This window comes from Odocoileus virginianus, chromosome 3, assembly GCF_023699985.2.
Source record: "Odocoileus virginianus isolate 20LAN1187 ecotype Illinois chromosome 3, Ovbor_1.2, whole genome shotgun sequence".
In the NCBI taxonomy this organism is placed as follows: Eukaryota; Metazoa; Chordata; class Mammalia; order Artiodactyla; family Cervidae; genus Odocoileus; species Odocoileus virginianus.
The window spans coordinates 15323494-15350088 of record NC_069676.1 but is presented as its reverse complement, the minus strand read 5'-3'; the positions used below and the strand labels follow the sequence as shown (position 1 = coordinate 15350088).

The 26595-nt window shown below is 41.9% G+C and overlaps 1 protein-coding gene and 1 non-coding gene across 2 annotated transcripts in view; both read left to right on the top strand.

The window, feature by feature from the left end:
- The window catches only part of LOC110149931 (adhesion G protein-coupled receptor E4-like), a 36625-nt gene that overhangs the window by 2715 nt on the left and 7315 nt on the right, over positions 1–26595 (top strand). Inside the window, exons 2-14 of the mRNA XM_070464833.1 lie at positions 4021–4071; positions 5140–5247; positions 7336–7488; positions 9878–9918; positions 10768–10903; positions 12371–12478; positions 16478–16662; positions 17227–17394; positions 19399–19593; positions 21352–21587; positions 23885–23951; positions 24504–24595; positions 25491–25671. Coding sequence (XP_070320934.1) covers positions 12436–12478; positions 16478–16662; positions 17227–17394; positions 19399–19593; positions 21352–21587; positions 23885–23951; positions 24504–24595; positions 25491–25671 — 1167 coding nt within the window. The 5' untranslated portion in view covers positions 4021–4071; positions 5140–5247; positions 7336–7488; ... (1 more) ...; positions 10768–10903; positions 12371–12435. The remainder of the gene's footprint in view (positions 1–4020; positions 4072–5139; positions 5248–7335; positions 7489–9877; positions 9919–10767; positions 10904–12370; positions 12479–16477; positions 16663–17226; positions 17395–19398; positions 19594–21351; positions 21588–23884; positions 23952–24503; positions 24596–25490; positions 25672–26595) is intronic.
- Positions 1024–1088, top strand: LOC139034546 (U7 small nuclear RNA). The gene has a single exon (XR_011487085.1). It is a non-coding gene; the product is annotated as a U7 small nuclear RNA (small nuclear RNA).

Below are 26595 nucleotides of genomic sequence, written 5' to 3'. Positions count from 1 at the left end.
GGGTTCGAGCACTCGGTGGGGAAGATCCCCTGGAGAAGGGCATGGCAACCCATTCCAGTATTCTTGCTGAAGAATCTCATGGACGGAGGATCCTGGTGGGCCACGGTTCATAGGGTCCCAAAGAATCAGACACAACTGAAGCGAATGAGTACAAACGCACGTTTGGGAAGGAATCCCAGGAAGGCTTTAGGGTCCTTTGGGAAGGGAAGCCAAAGAGGGGAGAGAGAAGAGTGACGGTGAGGGGTTAGCACTGTGGGTAACTGGTACTCCAGTCCTTCTGGGTAACCTTTCAGCGCGTAATGTGCCTTAGAAGGGCAAAGAATCTGGGCTGTGCATCTTCCAGTCCTCCTCCCGTGCTTCTTGATGCCCTTCACGGGCTGCAGAGAAACACCCTTTTACAGAAAGATACAGGAAGTTTCCCTGGTGGCTCAGACGGTAAAGCGTCTGCCTACAATGCGGGAGACCTGGGTTCGATCCCTGGGTTGGGAAGATCCCCTGGAGAAGGAAATGGCAACCCACTCCAGTACTCTTGCCTGGAAAATTCCATGGACTGAGGAGCCTGGTGGGCTACAGCCCATGGGGTGGCAGAGTCGGACACGACTGAGCGACTTCACTTTCACTTTCCCTGCAAGTTATCTGCTTACTGCGCAACCCCTTTCTGGGTAGGCTTGGGGGACATGGCAAGCATCTAACATGCTGACTGACCACTATGCGGGTCCAAACTTGGAGAACCATCGCTTAGTATATTATAGTAACTGGAACCTACCCACCTGTCTGCTCTGGGCTTTAGGGACTTCAAGATAATAAAAAATACCACTGGAGGAATCAAACACAGTTTAAGCCTAGGCCGTTTGTAAGCAGTTCTTAGAGGCAAGCACGTGATGGCCATTAGTTTATGACAGAAGTGAACTTATTTTTTCTTTCTGTAAAGATCCAGGTAGTCACTATTCTCAGCTTTGTGGGCCATTTGGATCTCTGTCTTAATGTCTCAACTCTGCTTGTTGCTTTGTAAAAGCAGCCACAGAGTGGGACAGATCTTTTGGAATTTTTCTAGTGGGGTTTTCACAAAACTGCATTGGAAACCCCCCACAAAAAAGTAAATAAAATAAATAAATAGAAGCAGCCACCAACCTTTCCTGAATGGATGGGCACTGCTGTGTTCCAATAAAGCTTGATTTATAGACATAGGAATGGGAATTTCAGGTAATTTTCACATTTCATGCATGCACTATATTCTCCTTGATTAAAAAATATATATATTTAAAAGCCACTAAAAACAATTCTTAGCTCATGGGCTGCACAAAAACCAGGCAGGGGTCTGCATTTGGCCCAAGGCCACAGTTTTCTGACCCCTGCCCTATGGTCATATTTCTTCTTTATGTGTCAGAAAGGCACTCACAAGGAAAATGCAGAGGCTTGAGGGTTTGGTGTTTTTTTTAGCTGTGCTGGAGCTTCGTCACTGCTTGCAGACTACTTTCTGGTTGTGGTGCACAGGCTTCTCATTGCGGGGGCTTCTCTTGCTGTGGAGTGCTGGCTCTAGGGTGCACCAGCTTCAGTAGTTGCGGCACACTGGCTTGGTTGCCCCATGGCATGTGGGATCTTCCCGGACCAGAGATGGACCCTACATCCTGTGCACTGGCAGGTAGATTCTTGACCACTGATCCACCAGGGATGCCCAATGAAGTGTCTACAAAAGCCCCAAAACGATGGGATTCCGAGAGCTTCTGGGTTGGTGAACACACGGAGATTTGAGGAAAGTAGTGCCTGGAGGGGGCACGGAATCCCCACCCCTTTCCTCATACCTTGCCCAGTGTGTGCCTTCCATTGGCTCTTTCTGAGATATATTCTTCTATGCGTGCGTGCCAAGTCATTTCAGTCATGTCCGACTGTGACCCGATGGACTGTAGCCCGCCAGACTCTTCTGTCCACGGAATTCTCCAGGCGAGAATACTGGAGTGGGTTTCCATGCTGTCCCGGGAATCTTTCCAACCCAGGGAAACCCACGTCTCTTATGTCCCCTGCATTGGCAGGCAGGTTCTTTACCACCAGTGCCACCTGGGGTGCCCAATATCCTTCTACAATAAACTGGTAATCCAGTAAGTAAATGGTTTCTCTGAGTTCTGTGAGCTGCTCTAGCAAATTAATTTACCCAAAGAGGGAGTCATTGGAATACCCAATCCATAGCCAGTTGGTCAGAAGCCCAGGGGACAACTTGGAATTCTGATGGGCATCTGAAGTCTTTGGGACTGAGCCCTTAACCTGGGATATCTGATGCTCTTCCAGGGGAGTTAGTGTCAGAACTGAGTTGAGAGGGACAGATTCGGAGGTTGGGATTGACATATACACACTACTCTATATAAAATAGAGAGAGGAATTCCCTATCCCAGTGGTTAGGGCTCTGCACTTCTGCTGCAGGGAGCACAGGTCTGATCTTTGGTTGGAGAACTTGAGATCCCACGTGCCATGCTGCATTACAAAAATAAAAAATAGATAACTAACAAGGATCTATTTTAGGCTTCCCAGGTAGCATTAGAGGTAAACAATCCACCTGCCAATGCAGGAGACATAAAAGACGTTGGTTTGATCCCTGGGTAGGGAAAATCCCTTGGAGGAGGGCATGGCAACCCACTCCAGTATTCTTGCCTGGAGAATCCCATGGGCTGAGGAGCCTGGTGGGTCCACAAGGTCGCAAAGAGTTGGACACGACTGAAGCAATTTAGCATAGCACAAGGATCTATTTTATAGCACAGGAAACTCTTCTCAATACTCTGTAATGATCTATAAGAGAAAAAAATCTAAAAAAGAATAAGAGGGAAAAAGAGAGAAAAAGAACTGAGTTTAATTATAGGATACCCAGAGAAATGCAAATCAAAACCTCAATGAGGTACCATTACACGCCATTCAGAATGGTTGCTATCCAAATGTCTACAAGCAATAAATGTTGGAGAGGGTGTGGAGAAAAGGGAACCCTCTTACACTATTGGTGGGAATACAAACTAGTACAGCCGCTATGGAGAACAGTGTAGAGATTCCTTAAAAAACTGGAAATAGAACTGCCATATGACCCAGCAATCCCACTCCTGGGCATACACACCGAGGAAACCAGAACTGAAAGAGACACGTGCACCTCAATGTTCATCGCAGCACTGTTTATAATAGCCAGGACATGGAAGCAACCTAGATGCCCATCAGCAGACGAATGGATGAGGAAGCTGTGGTACATATACACAATGGAATATTACTCAGCCATTAAAATGAATTCATTTGAATCAGTTCTAATGAGGTGGGTGAAACTGGAGCCCATTATACAGAGTGAAGTAAACCAGAAAGAAAAACACCAATACAGTATACTAACACATATATATGGAATTTAGAAAGATGGTAACAATAACCCTATATGCAAGACAGAAAGAGACTCAGATGTACAGAACAGACTTTTGGACTCAATGGGAGAAGGCAAGGGTGGGATGATCTGAGAGAACAGCATCAAAACATGTATATTATCAAGTGTGAAACAGATCACCAGTCCAGGCTGGATGCATGAGAAAAGTGCTCAGGGCTGGTGCACTGGGATGACCCAGAGGGATGGGATGGGGAGGGAGGCGGGTGGGGGGATCGGGATGGGGAACACATGTAAATCCATGGCTGATTCATGTCAATGTATGGCAAAAACCACTACAATATTGTAAAGTAATTAGCGTCCAGCTAATAAAAATAACTGGGGAAAAATAATTATAGGATACCCAGCTGGTGTCAGAGGATTGCTTATTGCTGAGGGAGCTCCCATCATCCCCCACACACATTGGACTTAGGTGTAGAGTCTCTGATAGCTGTAATCAGTACTGTATGATGCCCTTCTGTGACACTAGTGTTTATAGCCAGTCTAGAAGAATCTACAGTGAAGCTAGCACACGTATGACTTGACAAGAGGAGACAAAGCCCCCCGACTCACTGAGGCCTCAGCCAGGTGGAGCCTCAGGGCATCTCCCATCTGCTTTATCTCTGTCCTCATTCTTCTAGGTCTCAGTGTCCTCCTGGCTCTGTCAGGATTGAAAGCAAAGAAGGCTGGAGGTGAGTGTGATGCTATTGTTCAGCTGCTCAGTCATATCCTACTCTGCTATCCCAAGGACCGCAGCACACCAGGCTTCTTTGTCCTTCACTATCATTGCAAACACTTCATACTTCAATGAGAAAAAAAGACACCTTGGTTTGTTTTTGGAGTTGCATACATGGACCTCACTTTTCTACACTATTCGCGTGTTGGTTATCCTCCTCGTGTTTCCTGTTTTCCAGCCCTCCATTGTTGTTTTTCCGTCACTAAATCGTGTCTGACTCTTTGTGACCCCATGGACTGCAGCACACCAGGCTTTCCTGTCCTTCACCATCTCCCAGAAGTTGCTCAAACTCATGTGCATTGAGTCAGTGATGCCATCCAACCATCTCATCCTCTCTCAACACCTTCTCCTCCTGCCCTCAATCTTTCCCAGCATCAGGATCTTTTCTAATGATTCAACTCTTCACATCAGGTGGCCAATGGATTGGAGCTTCAGCTTCAGCATCGATTCTTCCAGTTAATATTCAGGGTTGATTTCCTTTAGGATTGACTGGTTTGATCTCCTTGCTGTCCCAGAGACTCTCAAGAGTCTTCTCTGGCACCACCAGCCCCCAATACATGTAGCAAAAAACAGCTTTATTGTTGTAGTTCTTGTTGTTAATTATTCTGGTTAGCTGATTCATATCTAGAATGAGAAGCTGATTTATTTTTAAATCACTGACTCAGTCAGTCCATCACTGTTTGAGGAAACTACTCCTTGGGGAAGAAGACCTTGAGAACCAGTATGTGGTGCTCAAAAAGGATGTTAGTGGCCAGAGGAAGCCCTCAGTAAGGAAACACAGGTGCTGAAATCTGGAAGCTCTACTGACAAGCAAAAGTGGTATTGGTGGCAGAGGTGGGGAATGGGTGGGGCATGGTGAGAATCTATGTTCAACAGTAGGATGAATTCCAAAAGGATGCCAATAAGCTATTCCCAGGAGGAGGTTCTTGCGACTGCAGCATCTGGTACATCATAGGTGCTCAATGAGTATTTCTTAAATGAAATGAACAAACAAATGAATGAACGGATTCTATGTTCCTTGCAGTTTCCTGTCCTCCATGCCCAGAAAATGCTAACTGCCTCAAAAATGGCACCTGCGTTTGCAAAGATGGATTTCAGTCCGTGTCTCGGGGGTCCTCTCAGAAATGTGAAGGTAAAGAAGAAGTCTGCATTCATCTTGGCATTTGAAAGGGACCAGGGGCAACCTTCTTAGTCTCAAATACTGTGTCATCTAGTGGTGCTGGCACTGCAACGGTACAATGATATTACAAAGTGGAAAGTATCAGGACTGCCTCCACATCCCTACAGAAGTCCCCAGCCCTTGCCGCCTTCTCATGTGCATCGTAATGCAGGCTTAGTGAGCCCTGATATTGGCTTGGTTTTTCTTCAGAGAAAAGTGGCGTTCTCAGGACCCTGGACTCTTAAAGTCTCAAGCACTGGTGATTGGTGGTTTTTTTTTTTGGGGGGGGGTGCGGTGGTTCTGAGGATTCCACAAGGGCAGAATCTCTTTTGTTTATCACTCAATGCATAGGAAAAAGAACAATATCACATGGCAGATGCCCAACTAATAAGTGTTCCCCAAAGGAACAAATGAATAAACTCTCTCATCACTCAGCATTTTCTGTGATGTGGTCCCAACTTAGCTTTTCAGTGTCACTTTTCACTACTCTCATCAGCTCTGGCCAAATCTCTTTAATTTCTACAAATTCTAAAGGTCAATCTAAATGCCAAGGGCAATACCACTCCTGAATCCTAATTGCTGGGACTGGTTAACTGTTTGGTGGTGGTGTCGTGTCAATTCATTAGGTAAAACAGAAAATAGTAGACTATTTAAGACGCATTTATTCCTTTTAAACTTCATTTTACTGTGGCAAAGTGTATAAATTACAATTTACCATGTCGCTCAGTCGTTTCCAGCTCAGTCGTGTCCAACTCTTTGAGGCCCCATGGACTGTAGCCCATCAGGCTCTTCTGTCCTTGGGATTTCCCAGGCAAGAATGTTGGAGTGTGTTGCCATTTCCTCCTCCGGGGGATCTTCCCGATCCAGGGATCAAACCCACGTCTCCTGTCTCCTGCGTAGGCAGGCGGATTCTTCACCACTGAGCCACTTGGGAAGCCAGGTGTATCTTTCAGTGGTGTTTAATACATTCACATTATTGTGCAACCGACTCTACCATCCAACCACAGAACTTTCTAATCATCTCAAATGGAAACCTTGTACCCATTAAATGCTAAATTCCCATTCCTTCTCCTCCCCCAGCCCTTGGCAACCACCATCCTACTTTCTATCTCTGTTAATTTGACTCCTTTAGGGCCCTCCTATAAGTGGAATCATATGATAATGTATTTATTTAAATTGTTTTTTTTCAATTATAGTAAACTACGTATAATGCAATTCAACATTTTAATCATTGTTTTTGTTATTCACTGTTATTCATTGACTACTTTGTTATTGTACTTCACTGTTATTTAGTACATTGACACTGTTGTGAAACCATTGCTGCCATTCATCTACAGACATTTTTCATCTTGCAAAACTGAAACTCTTCCCCGTTAAACACTAACTTCCCTCTTCTCTCCCCCTAGCCCCTGGCACCCACCATTCTACTTTCTATCTTGGAATCATATAATATTGGATGTATTTTTTTAGACGTTGTATTTTGAAACAGTTTGAGACTTAAAGAAAAACTGCAAAACAGTGCAATGAATTCTGTAGAGCTTCTCCTCAGTTTTTGAAGGTCAGCCAATGGTATGACAACCTTCATACAGTGAGCAAAATCAGAGGATGAATATTGGTACAATAATATCAACTGGACTAGAGACTTCATGCAGATTTTACCAGTTCTCCCCCTAAAATCCACCCCCCTTTTTTTCCTGTTCTAAGAGCCATTTCAGGATCTCACATTGCATTTAGTCATCTCAGTCCTGCCTCATCTAATCTGTGAGAGATTCTTAATCCTTCCTTGTCTTCTGTGATCTTGATCCTTTTGATAGGATATTAGAGAAGGCCTTCTGAACTTTATTTCACTCAACAGTGTATCCTAGAAATTACTTTGGCTTTATAAGGTAACTTCAGGAGAATTGTCATCTCTATATTGAATCATCTTAACCAAGGACAGATGTTCTGGGTACATTTATAAGTGATGTTGGGTAGTAGAGATCTCATGGGCAAGGGAAAACAATATGGTTTTTTGAAAATAAAAAGTGATATTTTCTAATGATATTTTCTCTTGATTCACAGATATTGATGAGTGTGTGACTGGGCGGGCAAGGTGCAAGCAGAAAGCATATTGCAGAAATGGAATTGGAAATTACTACTGCAGCTGTATCCCACATTATCCTGTCTTTAACTGGGTGGCTAGTATCTTTACATTGAATCATGCAGAATGTTATGGTAAGAATCTCCAAATACTCCAGTAATCAAATACTCCACCATAGAAAAGGAGGCAGGAGAAGATCCCTTGAGAGTTTCACCAGTTTCAGGCTAGGGTAACAGGGTAGATATCTGTCCTGGTCCTCACTCTTCAATCCATTGTTGTCCTTGGTAACCGTTTCCTGGGAGATTTCACTCAAGCCCATGGCAACAGTCACCACCTCCAAGTAGATGCTTTTGTTGTTGTTGTTCAGTCATGTCCAACTCTGCGACCCCATGGACTGCAGCACACCAGACTTCCCTGTCCTTCACTATATGCCTGAGTTTGCTGAAACTTATGTCCATTGAGTCGATGATGCCATCCAACCATCTCATCCTCTGTCATCCCCTTCTCCTCCTGCCTTCAATCTTTCCCAGCATCAGGGTCTTTTCCAGGGAGTCAGCATTTCACATCAGGTGGCCAATGTCACTTAAAATACGATGCTAGAGAAAAAAAAAATACGATGCTAGGTAGACAACAACTGATTGTTATTATCTCAATTAACACCAGTTTCTCTGGGAAGGGTTTTCCACACCCCAAACATGGCCTTTTTCTGTATACTGCCAAGTCGTCTCATCCTATGTATTAATATGTTGGACTCTTATAATCACTCAATTATTTGCTTGGCAACTTTGCCATAGGCTGCAGACTCTGCAAGGGAACATATTTTTTCTCTCTTTTTAAAAAACTGGAGTATAGTTGCTTTCCCATGCTGTGTTAGTATCTGCTGCACAATGAAGCGAATCAGCCCTGTGTATACACATACCTCCTTCCTCCCACCCCCTCCATCCCACCATCCGAGTTATCACAGAGCACTGGGCTGAGCTCCCTGCCCTACACTGCAGGTTCCCACTAGCTGTCTGTTTGACACATGGTAGTGTGTTTAGGCCAGTCCCAGTCTCCCAGTTCATCTCATTCCCTCTACCCCTTCCATGTTCACATGTCTGTTCTCTGTTTCTGCCCTGCAAACAGACTCATCCACAAATTTTTCTAGATTCCACATAAATGTGTTAATATACAGTATTTGTTTTTCTCTTTCTGACTTACTTTACTCTGTATGACAGACTTTAGGTCCACCCATGTCTCTACAAATGACCCAATTTCATTCCTTTCGTTTGTTTGTTTCTTCTACTTATTTATTATTATTTAATATTTAAACTTTATGTTTTATCTGAAAATGTTTTTATCTTAATTCTTAGCTATTTTTGTTCACTTTAAAGAAATCATTGTTTTCTAGATTCCATTGTTTCTGATGAGATGTTAACTATCAGTCTAATTGGTTTTCATTTGAATATAATCTTTTTTTCTCTTTGATTTTCAACAGATTTTTTTTGAGGTTTTTTGCTTGTTTTTTAAAAATTTATTTTGTTTTAATTGAAGAATAATTGCTTTACAGAATTGTGTTGTTTTCTGTCAAATCTCAGCATGAATCAGCCATAGGTACACATACATCCCTTCCCTTTTGAAACCCCCTCCCCTCTCCCTCCCCATCCCACCCCTCTAGGTTGATACAGAGCCCCTGTTTGAGTTTCCTGAGCCGCACAGTAAATTCCCCTTGGCTGTCTATTTTACATATGGTAATGTAAGTCTCCCTGTTACTCTTCCCATACATCTCACCCTCTCCTCCCCATTCCCCATGTCTGTTCTCTATGTCTGATTCTCCATCGTTGCCCTGTAAATAAATTCTTCAGTACCATTTTTCTAGATTCCATACATATGCATTAGAATACAATACTATTTTTCTCTTTCTGACTTACTTCACTCTGTATAATAGGTTCTAGGTTCACCCACCTCATTAGAACTGACTCAAATGCGTTCCTTTTTATGGCTGAGTAATATTCCATTGTGTGTATGTACCACAACTTTTTTATCCATTCATCTGTTGATGTACATCTAGGTTGCTTCCATGTTCTAGCTATCATAAATACAGCTGCAGTGAACATTGGGGTACTTATGTCTTTTTGAATTATGGTTTTCTTAGGATCTGTGCTCAAGGATGGGATTGCTGGGTCATGTGGTAGTTCTATTTTTAGCTTTTTAAAGAACCTCCCATTATGTTCTCCATAGTGGCTATATCAATTCACATTCCCATCAACAGTGAAAGATCATGGCATCTGGCTCTTTATTCACCTGTGTTTATAAGATTTAGCCTCCCTCTTAGTAGGTGCTCCATAAACACTACTGACTGAATTTTTGAATGAGAAACCCCATCCTAATTCCCTTTGAAAATTCTGCTGTAGAAGAGATTTGGGAATTCTTAGAATGAAATTAGGATGGTATTTGGGTACAGAAGGAAACACTCAACTTGGATGTGATTAGAAGAAAGATCTATGTTAGAGTGTTCATTTGACTGTTAATTTTCTTTCTCAGAGGATGCCAGAAATGAGACACAGGTACCAGGGGACATTTGGGTAAGTAACGCGTAGCCTAGGTTTGAAAAGCAGTCAGTCTTACCATGCCTTTCTCCTGCTCAAATGACTTCTGTTGTTATTGTTCAGTCGCCAAGTCATGTCTGACTCTTTACAGCCCCATGGACTGCAGCATGCTGGGCTCTCCTGTCCTGCACTAACTCCTGGAGTTTGCTCAAATTCATGTTTGTTGAGTCAGTGATGTTATCTAAGCATCTCATCCTCTGTTGCCCCTTCTCCTTTTGCCCTCAATCTTTCCCAGCATCAGAGTCTTTTCCAATGAGTTGGCTCTTTGCATCAAGTGGTCTTCCAATGAACAATCAGGGTTGACTTCCTTTAAGATTGACTGGTTTGATCTCCTTGCTGTCCAAAAGACTCTCAAGAATCTTCCCCAGTAACACAGTTGGAAAGTATCAACTCTTCGGTGCTTTGCCTTCTTTATGGTCCAGCTTTCACATCTGTGCATGACTACTGGAAAGACCATGCATAGTCTTGACTATATGGACATTTGTCAGCAAAGTGATGTCTTTGCTTTTTAACATACTGCCAAGTTTGTCATAGCTTTCCTGCCAAGATGCAATCGTCTTCTAATTTCATGGCTGCAGTGACCATCAGCAGTGGTTTTAGAGCACAAGAAAAGGAATCTGTCACTTGCCCTTCTGTTTGCCATTAAGTGATGGGACTGGAGGACATGATCTTAGTTTTTTTTTAATATTGAGTTTTAAGCCAGCTTTTCCACTCTCCTCCTTCACTCTCATCAAGAGGCTGGCTCACTCAACCACACTTATGTATATTCCTGCTTTTCAAAGTTTCAATAACCATCTACCTAATTAGTTTTTATTTCTTTGAAAGGAAACGTTGAGGAACAATGGAAGCAAAAAGGACATTGCAAAACAGGCGACCCAACTACTTCAACGTGTAGAATTGACCATATGGAACAAGAGTTTTGGTTCTCCAGGAAAGCATGAAGATTCTTTACTTGACATAGGTAAGAAACACTAAGCATTAGTTTTAAGACCAGACAATTTTATGAAAGTCATCTTTCATCAGACCTTGTGTTAATATGTTCACATATCATGAACAGAGTTCACTTAAGTGATTTTTCCCAAATGCAGAAGGTCACTCCCAGGTGACTATTCCTTTGGAAAATTTTTATTTTTCCTTGGTAAATTTTTAAAAATTGAATTATAGTTGATTTATATTATTGTGTTAGTTTCAGGTATATAGCATAGTAGGGCTTCCCAGGTGGCATTAATGGTAAAGAACCCATCTGCCAATGCGGGAGACATGACAGATATGGGTTCAACTACTGAGTTGGGAGGAGTCCCTCGAGGAGGGCATGGCAACCCACTCCTTTGTTCTTGCCTGGAGAATCCCATGAACAGAGGAGCCTGACTTCAATCCATGGGGTTGCAAAGACTCAGACATGACTGAATTGACTTAGCAAGAACACATGCATGTATAGCATAGTGATTCAGTGCTTTTGCAGATTACATTCCATTGCAGATTATTATGAGATATTGGGTATAATTTCGTGTGCTAGTCAGTAAATCTCTGTTGCTTATCTATTTTGTATATTGTAGTCTGTACCTGTTAATCCCATAATCCCAGTTTATCCCTCCCACTGCCTCTCCCCTTTGGTAACCATAAATTTGTTTTCTATGTCTGTGAATCTGTTTCTATTCTGTACATACACTCATTTGTATTATTTTTTAGATTCCACATGTAAGTGTTACCTGTAGTATTTGTCTTTCTATGACATTTTTATTAAGTATTATATTCTCTAGGTCCATCCACATTGCTGCAAATGGCAATATTTCATTCTTTTTAATGGCCGAGTAATATTCCAATATGTACCACATTTTCCTAAGTCAATCATCTGTTGATGGGCACTTAGGCTGCTACCATATCTTGGCTATCATGCATAGTCCTGCTGTGAACACTGGGGTGAATGGATCTTTTTAAATTAGAGTGTCTGTTTTTTCTGGATCTATGCCCAGGAGTAGAATTCCTAGATCATATGGTAGCTCTGTTTCTAGTTGTTTTTTTTTCTTTTTAATGAAAACTCTGTTTCTTGGAATACTTTTAAATGCTTAGCTTCCCTTGCTTAAAAAAATTAGTTCTCCTTTCCCCAGGTGCCCCATTACACATTGTTCAAAGAAACTTTTCCCTTTAAATATTCTATGGTAAAGGCTGAGCCTGCCTGTTTTAACTCCAGCTCTGGGAAGCATGACAGTCCTCTCTCTTCCCCTGAGTTGTGTGACCCATATGTGTTGCCTATACTTTCGGCATTTCATCTCCACCAGTCAGAAATGTTAGGGGAGGACCAAATGGTCTACTTTGCATGGAGTAAATAAAATGACTAGTAATGGATCTGTCAAAGAAGGGAGTTATTAGCAAGTTTTTTAGGCATGAGAACTGAGCAAAGCAGGACTCACTTTCCTAATATTTCCAGTTTATGAAACCAAGGAGTGCAATGAGACAAGTGAGAAGACTGTTCTAGAAGCTGGAAATAACACAATGGATATCGATTGCCCAAATGCTTTCAAAGGAACCATAAGAGGTACTGTGTCTAAGATGACTTATACCCTTGACCTATAACTTCTAGGCTCTCTTGTCTCATTTCTAGGTGATGGAGCCAAACTTTCAAAGCATTCAAGGTACGAAGACTCTTCTGGCAGAATTGAAAGATCTGCCTTGACCACTAACCAGGCAATTTTGAGGACACAGTTTGTATGGACTTTGTGATACACACGGAGGTTCAAACAGGGATTCCTTGACTTATCTCCTTAAAAGGGATGGGCTGGTGCATGCTCAGTTTCATGTGCTGATCCAAAAAGCTTGCTCTTTTTTAATAACTTTATTTTTTAAGTGACATCCCTGGTGGCTCAGCTGTAAAGAATCCACGTGCAATGTAGGAGACCTGGGTTCAATCCCTGGGTTGGGAAGATCCCCTGGAGAAGGGAAAGGCTATCCGCTCCCGTATTCTGGCCTGGAGAATTCCATGGACTCTATAGTCCATGGGGTCACAAAGAGTTGGACACAGCTGAGTGACTTTCACTTTCATAGTTGATTTACAATGTCATGCCAGTCTCTGCTATAAAGCGAAGTGACTCAGTTAATACACATTCTTTTTTTTTAATATTCTTTTCCATTATGGTTTATCACAGGATATAGAATATAGTTCCCTGTGTTATAACAGTAGAACCTTGTTGCTTACCCATTCTATATATAATAGTTTATATCTACTTGCTCATCCCACACTCCCAGTCCTTCTCTCCTCCATCCCCCTCCCCTTTGGCAACCTCATCTGTTCTCTGTGTCTGTGAGTCTGTTTCTGTTTTGTAGATACGTTCGTTTGTGCCATATTTTAGATTCCACATGTAAGTGATATCATAGGCATATTTGTGTCTCTTTCTCACTTACTTCACTTAGTATGATTATCTCTAGGACCATCTGAGTAACTGCAAATGACATTATTTCATTCCTTTTTTTGGCTGAGTAATATTCCATTGTATATACACACCACATCTTTACCTATTCCTCTGCTGATGGACATTTAAGCTGTTTCTGTGCTTTGATTATTGTGAACACTGCTGCCATGAACGTAGGGGTACATGTACCTTTTTGAATTATAGCTTTATCAGGAAATATGCCCAAGAGTGGGATTGTTGGATCATATATTGGTTTTTTGAGGAACTGCCACACCATTTTCCATAGTGGCTGCACCAACTTACATTCCCTACAAACGTAGTGTAGAAGGAAGCTCACTCTTGATGATGGCACATGAGTTGCCTCAAACACTCTTTCCCTTGAAAAGCATTTTATAATCTCTCTACTTAAAACAGTCACCCAGTCTTCTGCTAGCCTATAAGTTGGCAAACTTTTTCTGTAAGAGCACAAGAGGATAAATATTTCTGGTTTTGGGAGCCAGATGATTTTTATCTACTCAACTCTTGACACTGTAGTGTGAAAGCAGCGATGGGTGATATGTAATGAAGGGACATGGCTGTGTGCCAATAAAACTCTATTTACAAAAACAGGTGGTAGGCTGGATTTGACCCCAGGCCATAAGTTGACACCCCTGCTTTATTCTATCATTTTATTTAAGTCTCTGCATCACATCGACACCATGCAATCCTTTCCGGTTTATTTATTTGTTTGTCGTCTATCTCTCCCAGGACATCGTCTCCCCGATGGCAGGGACTCTGCCCATTGTGTTCCCTGTTGTGTTGCAATGCCTGGACCACCATCCAGTACACAGTAGATGCTCAGCAAACATGTGACGAATGAATGAATGCATGCATGCCTGAAAAGTATGTCAAAGAGAAAGACCCAGTTACCTTGAGAGAGCGAAGTACTTGTTCCTCCAGAAAATTCCTGGCTACTGGTTAATCTTCACTGTTTACTGTGAGCTGTAGAAGAGAGGAGGGAGAGGGGAAGACATCTAAAAATGAGTTGACTTTTTATTATTCTTTCAGCCATTCACTCCTTTTTAAAATCTATTTTTTAATTTATTTTTGGTTGTGCTGGGTCTTTGTTACTGCCTGCGGGCTTTCTCCAGTTGCAGTGGCCAGTGTTTCTCATTGTGGTGGTTTCTCCTGTTGTGGAGCACAGGCGCCACAGGATGCATGGGCTTCTGGTTGTGATTCACAGGCTCTAGAACACAGGCTCAGTGGTTGTGGCTCAGTTGCTCTGCAGCATGTGGAATCTCCCAGGACCAGGGATTAAAGCCATTTCCTCTGCATTGGCAGGTGATTCTTATCCACTGGACCACCAGAGAAGTCCAGTTGATTTTTTAGATCGAGTAAATAGTGATACAGGTGGTTAAGTGGTTTGGGGTAAAACTGGGATGGTAACACATGAATGATTGCAGTTTAGGAAACTGTGTCATATGTGCATTTAACTTCTATGACTTAAGTTCTTCTAGCATGAAAGGGGGAAGGGAAGAGGGTGGGAGGGAGACAGAGCGAGAGAAAGAGAAAAAGAGAGAGAGGCTGACAAAGAGAGGTAGGAGGAGGGAGTGAGGGAAGGATGAGAGAATAAATTAAATAGAATGGGCCATCCTGCATACTTTTCCATTAAATTAGATACCCAAAGTCAGCTTGAGATGGAAGATGGGAATTATTTGGACTATTTTTTAAAATTAATTTTTATTGGAGTATAGTTGCTTTATAATGTTGTGTTAGTTTCCGCTATACAGCAGAGTGGCTCAGTCATGTGTATATATAGCTCCCCTCTTTTTTGGATTTCCTCCCCATTTAGGTCAGCACAGAGCATTGAGCAGAGTTCCCTAGCTATACAGTAGGTTCCCATTAGTTATTCATTTTGTATATAGTATTGATAGTGGATGGAGCTTCCCAGGTGCTGCTGTGGTTAAGAATTCACCCGCCACTGCAGGAGATGCAAGAGGTGTGGTCCAGTCCCTGGGTTGGGACAATATCCTGGATTAGGAAATGGCAACCCACTCCAGTGTTCTTGCCGGGAAAATTCCATGGACAGAGGAGCCTGGCAGGCTACAGTTCATAGGGCCGCAAGTTGGACAAGACTGAGCAACTGAGCACGCACACATCAACAGTGATATATGTTGATCCCAATCTCCCTGTGCATCCAGTGCCCCACTTCCCCCCTTGTGTCCATATATTTGTTGTCTAGGTCTGTGTCTTTGTCTCTTTTGCAAATAAGATCATCTGCACCAGAGTCCACATATGTGTGTTCATATACAATATTTGTTTTCCTCCTTCTGGCTCACTTCGCTCTGTATGACAGTCTCTAGGTCCATCCATGCCCTAACTTTATTTCATCTTACAGTTGAGTAGTATTCCGCTGGACATACACACCACATCTTCTCCATCCACTCATTTGTTGATGGACCTCTAAGTTGCCTCCGTCCCTTGGCCACCATAAACAGTGTACAGGAATGCATATGAGGGAGTCATCATCTATTCAGAAACATTTGACTTCATCCCACTTGAGTTCCAGGCTTCCCAGGTGATGCTAGTGGTAAAGAACCTGCCTGCCAATGCAGGAGATGTAAGAGATGGGGGTTTGATTCCTGAGTCAGAAAGATCCCCTGGAGAAGGAAATGGTAACTCACTCCAGTGTTCTTGCCCAGAGAATCCCATGGACAGGGGAGCCTAGCGGGTTACAGTCCATGGGCTTGCAGAGAACTAGACATGACTGAACGTGCACACGCACATGTGTGTGCACACACACACACACACGCACACACCTGAGTTTCACCTTCTGGAGATAAACATCTTGCCTTATGAGTCTCCTTTTGATGTCTAATGTTTATATATAAATATTTTACAACACATTGATAGAATATTTTGCACATATATCCCTTATAATGTGTGATACATTAGACTATATATTACATATACAGAATAATAATCCCTAAGTCACATGTAATGTATTGATTGGGCAATGGAAAAGATTTCCAAGTGCAATTTTGACTTTATATAATATTTGCCTTACAACCCTCACACAGAACCCTAATGTACCAATTCCCCAACCTCTAGACACCCTAGAAAACTTGACTTTTCTTCCATTTTCTCAGATAGGAATGCAGTGGCGCTTATCACATATCGATCTCTTGGGGATGTTCTAAATGGATCCTTTTTCAGTGATAGAAGAGGGATAAAGGAAGTCAACCTGAACTCTCAAGTGATAAGTGGCTCCATTGGTGTGAAGGAAAAAGTTAATCTATCAAAACCTGTGCTCCTGACTTTCCAACATACTCAGGTGAGCAAAATCTAGGCTTTACCTCCAACAGGTGGATTATCAGAGTCCTGGCAGGAAACTGCATTCAACTTTGATCACTCAGCGTTAAAAGAACTAACAAATGTTGAAGCACTCAGATGGCAAATGTGGGGCAGCTATTATCACATTTAAGCATAAAAAGGCAATTGTGGGGGGAAGCAGTGGGGGGATGAGCATTGCCCAGTGAAGGCTGCAGGTATACAGGAAGATTGCCCATTGGAGATGGAGGCAATTTGCAGCAGAAAAGCAGGCAGAAGAAATACCAGAGCTGCCTCTTCTCCCTCTCATCCGCTTCTCTCATTGCTCATATCAATGACAAACAACCTGGGGAAAGCAGTGCATAACAGTCAGTCCCAGAGATAATCAGAGAAGGACAGAATAAATGAAGAACAAACCCCACAGTGAAAGTGGGGTATGCAACACTTCCCCACAAGGGTTTCAGAATTTTTCCAATCCAGTTTCCAACCCAGTGCACCTCAATTAACCTATAAAGTTGAAATGATAAAAACCAGAAGGAGATCCACTTTCATGCTCTTCTCTTTCCAGCCAGGTGGTGGGAAGAGAAAATATTTCTGTGTCTACTGGAAAGGATCCAAGGATGGGGGCAGCTGGTCGACGGAGGGCTGTGCTCACTTGGGCAGCAACGAATCTCACACCCAATGCGAATGCTCCCACCTTTCCAGCTTTGCTGTCCTCATGGCTCTTGTTCCCAAGGTACAACAATTATGGTCCCTTACGGTGAGCTTGATCGTGTCCGGGAAGGCTCTCTGAGTCTCAGTGGGGAAAAAAGCAACTGAGATATGGAGTCAAGCAGAAGTAGATTACTTGAGAGTTAATTCCAGGAAGCATCAGTAAAGAACTGGGAAATGAAATGGGAAAGAGACAGAAGCCAATCAGAAAAGCCGGATACCGGGTACCACTATGAGTAACTGGGCTTACTTCTCTCTGGGAGATTTTTGGAGTGAGTGTAGAAGACACACCTCAGAGTCATCCAAACTGAATGGAGAGAAAGCTGGGTTATTTATACACCACCTCCCTTCAGTCATTTGTTGAAAGCTACATCACCGACTCAATGGATATGAATTTGAGCAAATTCTGGGAGATAGCAGAAGACACAGGAGACTGGCGTGCTGCAGTCTACGGTGTTGCAAAGAGTCAGACAAGACTTAGCAACTGAATAACAACAACATCCAGGGGGTATTCATTCTCTTGACATGTCCATGCACATGGGCAGAGTGTGCCCAGGCTAGCAGAGAAAGCCCTCAGTCATTGAAAAGTCGGTTGTCAGCCCCTATGGTGGAAAGGCCCACGGAGACCTGTTACTCTGCGAGAAATAGAGCTAACCCCCATCGCCAGAACAAAGGCAACTGGCCATCGCCCATGTAAAAGCATAGCCCCCTAAACTTCCCAGGTGCCAACCACATCTCAGATAACTCAGATTTAAAGAAATTGACCTAACTTGTTTCCCCATTTATTTTAAACTCCCATTTATTGAGCATTGACTGCAAGATAACACCATATTTCTTATGAAAATGCATAACCTCATTTTGTTCATTTAACAGGTTTGTATATAACTGCCTTTGTTGTTCAGTTACTAAGTCGTGTCTGACTCTTTGAGACCCCACGCACTATAGTGCGTCAGGCTCCTCTGTCCTCCTGGAGTTTGCTCAAATTCATGTCCATTCATAGTCAGTGATGCTATCTAACCAACTCAATGGGCATGAATTTGAGTAAACTACTATACACCTGATGCCATTCCAGGCATTGTGGATCCTACAGAGAACAAGACAGCCTTCATGAGATTATATTTTATTGCTGTCTTGTCCAATAGGATCGCCACTCGTGGTTATTGAACACTTAAAATGTGACTGGTGTGACTGAAGAAACAAATTCTATTCCATTTGAATGTAGTTAAATTTAGAAATAGTACAAAATACTTTTCCACTAAATACAACTTTGTTGTTTGGTAGGACCATGCTTTACTTTCACTCTTTAAAATATAGTATTTGATTGAGATGCTTGGTAAGTGTAAAGTACACACTGGATTTCAAAGACTGAATATGGAGGAAAAAGTACCAACTATTTCATTAATAGCTTTTACACCGAGAATAATTTGAACTGATTATATTTTGTTATATCATTATATTAATTATATGACATTCAACACATTGAACTGATAGTATTTTGAACATGTGTACAAGAGTGCTAAATTGCTTCAGTCGTGTCCGATTCTTTGTGAGTGTAGCCTGTGGACTATAGCCCACCAGGCTCCTCTGACTATGGGATTCTCCAGGCAAGAATACTTGAGTGGGTTACCATGCCTGTCTCCAGGGGATTTTCCTGACCCAGCGATCAAACCTGCTTGTTACATCTCCTGAACTGGCAGGCAGGTTCTTTACCACTCGCACCACATGGGAAGCCCAGTATTTTGAATGTGTCCTATTAAATCAATGTGACTTGTTTCTTTTGACATTTTCAAAAATATGGCTACTAGAAAATTTTAAATTGTGCACATGGCTCATCTGTTTCTATTTGTCAGTGCTGGTCTAGCTCTGTGTGATAAATGCTATAACTGCCCGTATTTTGAAGAGGGAATCACCAAGTCTCAGAGAGATCAAGTCATTTCTTTGGGAGCTGAACTGAAAAGCCCATCTGATGCTCCATCAGGAACATACATATAGAGCTGGAATAATAGATTCCTCCTTTGGTGTCTCCTAGGATGATCCCGTGCTGACCATGATCACCTATGTGGGGCTGAGCCTCTCTCTGCTCTGCCTCCTCCTGGCGGCCCTCACCTTCCTCCTGTGTCGATCCATCCGAAACACCAGCACCTCGCTCCACCTGCAGCTCTCCATCTGCCTCTTCCTGGCCCACCTCCTCTTCCTCGTGGGGATTGATCAAACTGAACCTGAGGTAGGTCAATTAGTGTATTATTTATTTCATGGTCCTAATCCAATCTAGCCACTTAGTTTGGAGGAAAGATGGGATGAATGATGATAAACACCAATGATTGTGTAGGGTAAAAAGCAAGAGTTCCCATTTCATCTCTCTGTATAATTTTGAACATGACACATAATCTCTTTTTAAAAATTTTATTTTTCTTATTGAAGTATAGTTGACTTACAGTGCTGTACCAATGACTATAATTTCTGAGGGGTTATTTAGCAAAATGTTTGAATGTCAGATTGATGGTGTTAGTTAAGGTTACAATAGCTACTGCAACAAATAAACTATAAAATATCAGTGGTTTTTCACAAGAGTAGTTCATTTTCCCCTGTGGGTCAGTAGAGGGTGAGTGAACAGGTGTAAAGGGTATCTCTCCTCCAACCTCAGGCCATGGGAGGCGCTCTCATCTTCCATAACACAGCTTCCAAGGTCATCCTGCGATTCTTTCCATTTTGACCAAGTGGATAGAGAAAGAGCATGGTGGAGTCCTAGGGGAGGGGTTTATATGGACCTCTCAAATCCCATTGGCTAGAATCCGGTCACATGGTCAAACTAACTGCAAGGGGTGCTGGGAAATGTAGTCTCTGCTTGGTAAGTAGAGTTCTAGTGATAAACTGAGGGTGGATGGATGCTTGGCATATTGGTGGATGTGACTTTGCTGGTTTTTGCCATACATTTCATAAATAAAATTTATTGGAACCACGACCTTTGATGTCTGAGAGCTAGAGAAGATGGATGTCCCAGTTCAAGCAGAGAGAGCAAATTCTTCCTTTCTCCAACTTTCTGTTCTATTCAGGCCCTTGACAAATTGGATGATGCCAATCCTCATTGGTGAGGGCCATCTTTGTTACTCAGTCTATTGATTCTGATGCTAGTATCTTCCAGACGTATCCTCACAGACATGCCCAGAAATCATGTGTTATCAGTCATCTGGACATGCCCTAGCCCAGTCAAGCTGAAACATAAAATTAACCATCACATTCCCCCAAAGGGCAAGGTCAATGGAGTATTGGTTTGCTAACTCTTGTCTATTATGGATTTGAATGCTGCTTCCACAGTGGCTCAGATTGTAAAGAATCTGCCTGCAATACAGCAGACCCAGGTTCAATCCTTGGGTTGGAAAGATCTTCTGGAGGAGAGCATGGCTACCAACCCAGTATTCTTGCCTGGAGAATGCCATGGACTGAGGAGCCTTGCAGGCTACAGTTGATGAGGTCACAAAGAGCCAGATCCGACTGAATGACTAACACTTTCACTTTTCACCCATGGCATTCATTTCTTGGCACTTCTGACTTGCCCCATGCACGAGATAGGCAGATTTCAATGGTTGGTGAAAGTTCCTAGAAGATTTGTTACCCCTAAGCAAAATGGCACAGGTGTAAAAACTGAAATTCCAAGCTAGCATGCAGGAAATAATAAGTGCTAAGGATATAATTTGACTTCCCAGGTGGTGCTAGTGGTAAAGAACCTGCCTGCCAATGCAAGGGACATAAGAGGTGCAGGTTTGATCCCTGGGTGGGGAAGAGCCCCTGGAAGAGGGCATGGCAACCCACTCCAGTATTCTTGCCTGGAGAATCCCATGGACAGAGGAGCCTGGTGGGCTACAGTCCATGGGGTCGCAAAAAGTTGTACACGACTGAAGCAACTTGGCATGCATGCAGGCAAGGATATACTCAGGTACAGCCCACATAAACTCCATGTTCCTAACTCTACTCTCCCCTCCAGGTGCTGTGCAAGGTCATCGCAGGTGTACTGCATTACCTCTACCTGGCCGCCTTCACCTGGATGTTCCTGGAAGGGCTGCACCTCTTCCTCACTGTCAGGAACCTCAAGGTGGCCAACTACACCAGCACAGGCAGATTCAAGAAGAGGTTCATGTACCCTGTAGGCTACGGGGTCCCAGCTCTGATTGTGGCTGTATCGGCAACAGTAGGACACAAGAATTATGGAACATATACTCAGTAAGCATGATGAGAGCATTCATAGTGGAAGTGGTGTCCATTACCAGTACAAAATCTGAAACACTGAGGTAGAGAGGGGCTGGCAAACTTTCTATAAAAAAAAAAAAAGAAAAGAAAAACAACAGATGGTAACTATTATTGTTTTGCAAGCCATATGGTCTTTTTGGAAATTACTCAACATTTCTCCTGTAGTGTTATAGACAGTTTGTAAACTAACGGATGTGATTGCATTTTTTTTATTAATATATTTATTTTTATTGCTGGACTATTAGTTCTTTGCAGGCAACTCTTAAGTCATATACTATATATCCCCATCACTTAGCACAAACCTAACACTGCACACTACCTTTGCCAATTTGGTCGTGCACAACTCTTAAATTCTTTTCAGTAAGTAATTATAGCCATCAAAATACTTGAGATGAACAAGAATGAGCTATTTCCCTACAACCTTTCTTCCTCGTTATAGTGAAAGTAAGCTCATATAAAATTTTACCACATATGAATATATTTATTAAATAAACTTTTAAATGCATGGAATAATTCATTCATTCTGCAGGCTTGGGGAAGGCTTATCTTTGTATCTTTTAGATACTAGAATATCACCTTCCTGGGAAGTTTCACTTGAGGCAGATAAGACAGTAATCCAAATCAGGATCCATTTATCCTCACAATAGGCATCAGACAGCTAGAAATCTGCTTCAAAGGCAAGACACAGGATCATTTAGGCTCAAGACTTTGGACCATATCCCTTCAGGGTCTTCCTGGATTCTTTTTTTTTTATTAAAAAAATTTTTTTTTCATTTATTTTTATTACTTGGAGGCTAATTACTTTACAATATTGTAGTGGTTTTTGCCATACATTGACATGAATCAGCCATGGATTTACATGTGTTCCCCATCCCAATTCCCCCTCCTGTGATTGTGTTTAAATAAAACTTTATTTACAAAAACAAAGTGTGGACCAGATTTGGCCTGTGGGCCATAGATTGTAACCCTTGGAATAGAATCAAGTATGGGAGATTTTCTGCCTACTGAGTATTGGTAATTGCTAACTTTTACCAGTTTCATATTGCCATGTCCTCTTTCAGAATAAATTATATTGATAAATTATACTATCTTTGCAAATATAAGCTATGAAAGAATACAAAGTATTGAGCATTAGAGTGCTTGGTACATGAAATATGCTTGATTATTAGTGTTGATAGTTTTTTTAGCTGAAAATTATTACTTTTACTCTCTTATTTTAGCAATAATCATTATTAGAATCCACCGGCAATGTGGGAGACCTGGGTTCAATCCCTGGGTTGGAAAGATCCCCTGGAGGAGGGCATGGCAACCCACTCCAGTATTCTTGCTTGGAGAATTTCATGGACAGAGGAGCCTGGTGGGCTACAGTCCATGGGGTTGCAAAGAGTCAGTCGTGACTGAGCAACTAAGCACAGCACATTATTAGAATATATTTATTGAGATTCCCTGGTAGCTCAGCTGGTAAAGAATCCACCTGCAATGCAGGAGACCCTGGTTCGATTCCTGAGTCAGGAAGATTCCCTGGACAAGGGAACGGCTACCCACTCCAGTATTCTGGCCTGAAGAATTCCATGGACTCTATAGTCCATGGGGTTGCAAAGATTCAGACAAGACTTTCACTTTTCACTTTCACATGGTATTAGAATACATTATTAGCTACATTCATTGATCTTTATTCTGTCAGGAAATGTATTAAAAATGTATGCACATTATCTCATTTAATCTTTACTATGAGATCTATATGGTGAAAACTTTGATAAAAGAAATCAAAGTAAATTCAAATGAATGAAGTGATAGTCCATATTCATGGACAGGAAGACTAAATATTGTCAAGAAGTCAGTTTTTTCCTACTTGATCTATAGATTCAATGTATTCCCAACCAAAATCCCAGAAAATTATTTTGTGGATATTGAAAATCCAGTTCTGATGTTTATAAGGAGTGGCAAATGACCCAGAATAACTAACACAATATTGAAGGAGAAAAGCAAAGTCAGAGGACTGATAATACTATCTGACTTCAAGACTTGGTATATAGTCACAGTAATTACTTAATCTTTTCGACACTTTGGTTGGCACCACTTTGCACTTGGGAAACTGAGGTTCAAAGCATGCAGTTTGCAAGAGATGAGGACCCATGTTTAATTCCACCTAAGATTCAGATCTAAACTAAACAGGTATGGACACTGCTCAGATATTGCTACAGTGGCCTGAATTCAAGTCCTTTGCTTTCTCCTAAGAAATCAGCTAATGCTTATCTTTCTCTCAACAGCTGCTGGCTCAAACTTGATAAAGCGTTCATCTGGAGCTTCATAGGGCCAGTAGCATTCATTATCTTGGTAGGTGACCAACAAATGATATTTACTGGCCAAACACAGAGTGTATTTCTTATCTGTTAAAGTGGAAATGAGATGTGATAAGGAAATACAGCCTAATGTGATCAACCCTTCTTGCTGGAAATATTGTCTTCACATGTCTTTCCTCAGCTTCCCCCAGTTCCCTGGTTCCTCTGATATAACATAACCCTCTGCTGGGAATTCTTTTAAAATTCCAGTATTTGTTCATTTGACAAACCTTTAGAAAATATTCACTCTGCATAGAACATTTTTCTGTTTGCCAAGAAATTCTTGATTACATCCGTCATCCTGGTATAGATATGAATAGCATTCTTTCACTTTTAAAGTGTTCTGGCTTGAATGATAAATTGTATAGTCAAGCTAATCAACCATCAGATGCTATGGGTTCTATAGTCTGTGTTGTATAAAAGACTGAGCCTATGTGCATAAAGCCTGTATCTTTTGGGAAAAGATTCTCAGGTCTACCTCAAGTTGGGTTGCATGACATAGCTTCAAAAGACAGTTCCAAGTCAATTTTCCATTCTGTTTCCACAGATAAACTTGGTGTTCTACTTCCAAGTTCTGTGGATTTTGAGAAGCAAACTTTCCTCCCTTAATAAAGAAGTTTCCACCATTCAGAATACCAGGTAAGAATGCATACCAGAATTAGTGGTACCCATAGATTTTTTTCCTATAGGACCACATTTTCTGGGACCACCCAGAAAATACAAAATAGTGTATAAAACTTCATACAAAATACAAATATACAAAATAGTATATAAAACTTCCAGGTAAAAATAGTGTATAAAATACACTATTACAAAAATAGTGTATAAGACGTCCAGGTAAAAGACTTTGCAGAAGAATAATTTTCAAGAGTGAGAAAAAGCATTATTCTCAGAGGTCATAAACATAGGTTTTCCATTGCTGCTGTGCAAAAAGGCTCATCAGTACCATCTTCTTAGATTGCATGTATGCATTAATATATTTGTTTTTGTCTTTCTGACTTACTTCACTCTGTATAAAAGGGTCTAGGTTTATGGAGACGCAGACACAGAGAACAGAGTTGTGGACTCAGCAGGGGAAGGAGTAGCATGAATAGAGAACGTAGCATTGAAACAGATACATTACCATATGCAAAAGAGAGAGCCAGTGGGAATTTGCTATATGATGAAATGAGCTCAGATCTGGTACCCTGTGACAACCTAGAGGGGTGGGATGAGGTGGGAGGTCTGAGGGAGGTTGAAGACGGAGGGGCCATACCTACGGCGGATTCACATTGATGTATGGCAGAAACCAATACAATATTGTAAAGCAATTATCCTCCAATTAAAAATAAATTTTAAAAACTCCTTTTAAGTTCAAAAGAAAAAACAAATTGGGTTCTGCCTTCTTCAAGTTCCATGACTTTAAGGAAGACACTTTGCCACATGAGCTGTTCATGAGGTTTAACTAAGGTAATGCATGAGAGGACTTCCCAGGTGGCACTAGTGGTAAAGAACCTGCTTAAAATGAGAGCTATTACTCTTTTTACTTTTTCAGAGTCATGACATTTAAAGCCATCTCTCAGCTGTTTATCCTGGGATGTTCTTGGGGTCTTGGTTTTTTCTTGGTTGAAGAAGTTGGGAAGACCATTGGATCGATCATTGCCTACATGTTCACCATCATCAATGTCCTACAGGGGACTTTGCTTTTTGTGGTACACTGTCTTCTTAATCACCAGGTAAGGCAAATCATTTTGTGTCTCACCAGCTTAATCTGAAAGTCTTATTGAATTGTTTTCATATCCTCGCCCTTCTCTGACCTTGTGAAAGTCACTTAGTCATGTCTGACTCTTTGCAACCCCATGGACTGTAGTCCATGGGATTCTCCAGGCAAGAATACTGGAGCGGGTAGCCATTCTCTTCTCCAGGGGATCTTCCTGCCCAGGGATCAAACTCAGATCTCCCACATTGCAGGCGGATTCTTTACCATCTGAGCCACCAGGGAAGCCCTGGAATGGGTAGCCATTTCCTTTTCCAGGGGATCTTCTCTCTGACCTTGTATATTTATATTTTTGAAGTTGCCTTGACTCTAGGAAGAGGGCTTAGATGCTTCTTGGGTAAACCATGTGCTCTGAGTCTCATCCATTCATCATTCCAATCTGGATCTTCCATATGGGGAAAAAAAGATTGTTAGTCTAGCTATTAATAACTTCTTTTTAAGTAAACTTTTTATTTTGGAATAATCTTAGAAGTATAAGAAAGTTGCATGCATTTGTCTGCTGGTGACTGCCATAAAAAATACCATAGACAGAGTGATCTGGTCAATAGAAATTTATCTTCTCACAATTCGGGAGACCAGATGCCTAATATCAAAGTGCCAGTATGTTTGGGTTCTGAAGAGGACTCTCTTCTTGGTAGATGATCACTTTTTGAAAGTGTCTTCGCATGGGAGTGAGTATGAGAGCTTTCAGGTCTCTTCTTATGAGGATGTTGTTAATCTTACTGAACAGGGACTCAGTGCTTATGACCTCGTGCCTGCTAAGTTGGTTCAGTCGTGTCCAACTCTCCACAACCTCATGGACTGGGCCCACCAGGCTCCTCTGCCCATGGGATTCTCCAGGCAAAAATACTGGAGTGGGTTGCCATGCCCTCCTCCAGGGGAT